At 44.7% G+C, this 1,744-nt stretch overlaps 1 protein-coding gene across 1 annotated transcript; it reads right to left on the bottom strand.

The window, feature by feature from the left end:
• Window positions 1–21: 21 nt before the first annotated feature.
• On the bottom strand, window positions 22–639 carry PHALS_02528 (atypical rio rio1 protein kinase; the record flags this gene model as incomplete). The annotated part of the gene is made up of 3 exons (XM_024716926.1): window positions 22–208; window positions 271–518; window positions 585–639. Coding segments are annotated over 3 exons (490 nt in total), but the record flags the coding sequence as incomplete, so codon positions are not given.
• Between the last annotated feature and the right edge of the window lie 1,105 nt (window positions 640–1,744).

Below are 1,744 nucleotides of genomic sequence, written 5' to 3'. Positions count from 1 at the left end.
CATAACCGTTGCCTTGATCACTGTCATCTTCCGCGTCTATGTCGTCCTCTTTATCACAAGAGTCAATCTCCCGATCATCTTCCTCATTGAGCAAATCCATGATACGTGTGCCTCGCACTACCGAACCTGGCCCTGTATTTTGCTCTAACTCAAGGCGCGATATTGCTGTCACAAATGTCTTTTCTATTGTACCATCTTGGTACGCGAGCTGCTCGCGCTCCGAATGCGGCACCTCGCCGAACGAACGAGGGATAAAGTGTTAATGAATACCACCTCGTCAACTTGCTCCTCATTGGTGCGGTCCACCGGTCGGTCAGCTATCATGCGCTGAACTGCTTCAAGATGATCATCCACAGCGTCATCAGCAAAGCAAAGATTTGTGACAAAATCAAATAATTCTTGCGTTGTCATGGGGTTCAGCGCGCCTATCTTGCAAAAAAAGTCGGGAATATTACGACGGTCGTTGCGTAAGAAATCGTTGACAGTTGGATGCTCATACTCGACGGATTGCGACACGTCTATAATAGATTTTAGATTTGAGCCTGGTAGAGCAAAATATTGTACTCGCTCAAGTCATCGTGCACCAAGCGGCACTTCTAATACATATTGCGCATCATTTTGATGCACTGAATATAGCATTATCGGTAGCGATTATCGCTAATTTTGGCGTCTTTAAGGCAAGATTAATTCTTTTTCGTTAGCTCATGCTGTTTTTCCTGACGAGCTCATTTAATATCAGCTCAGTGTTGCTGTAATGATTCCGATGATGTGAGGTTGGTCATAATTTTTATGCCTCCAAACTCAGCGAAGCGTATAACTTCTCTCCGAGAGTCTCATCGAGCGTACATTGATGACGTCGCTTAACTATCTCTAGGATTCTCAACCGATTTGATTAGATCAAAACAGCCCAAGCCGTTCAAAGTGGATCGGGGCTCTACAACTTAAGATGGGGGGCGTCTTTACCAGCCGTCTCGCGTTTGGGTGGATTACTGAAGCGGGTTCGTGGAGGATTTCAAAAGCTCACACCAAACGCAGGATGCGCTAACATTTCCTTACATAAAGTGTAACTCAGACGCCCGTGATTAAATCAACGCAGCAAGGGCGCGGAAATTTGTCGTAAGACTGCTTACTACAACGCTAATAGTAATCTGATATCTGATATTGAATCTGTCACCACCATGAAAAGACGTGTTTTTGCAGCCTATTGGATTTGCACACTGCTTCTGCATAATGTGGCGTTCAGCCATGGAGTCTGGCACCGGATATATGACGCTCAATCTTTTAAAGACAAAGTCATTGATTTCGCAAGAAAGTGTAGCAAAGAGAATACCCGCAGGCCGGCCCGCTCCTTTACGATGACCAAAAGTACTTTGTGACAAAGGCAAGGAGTATTGAAGGATAGTTTCAACGCTTATAAAATGTTGTCAAGCCTGTTTGAGCTTGTACTGAGTAATCTAGTCAAAAATCATAATGGGTGCATCTTGCTCCAGTGCCACGGTCGCTACGTACTTTGGATGTCGTCCACCGTGCGATTTCTGCGTTTCGTTTGAACAATGGTCTGTAAATGGCTAATGTTGAGTATATCAACCTTGGGGCTGATAAACTTAGACAAAGGCGGCCAATAGTCTTCTAAGTGAAGCGCAGATCTCGATTTGGTGGTTTGATGAAAGCTTTTGTCGAGTAACAGCGTAGCGGAACCATAACCAGTGACATTCAGTGATTATACAACCACAAGATAGTCCAT

The sequence above is a fragment of the Plasmopara halstedii genome, assembly GCF_900000015.1.
Source record: "Plasmopara halstedii genome assembly, contig: Scaffold_2044, whole genome shotgun sequence".
Classification (NCBI taxonomy): domain Eukaryota; phylum Oomycota; class Peronosporomycetes; order Peronosporales; family Peronosporaceae; genus Plasmopara; species Plasmopara halstedii.
Note: the sequence above shows the minus strand (reverse complement) of the source record. Positions and strands in the feature narration are given on the sequence as shown.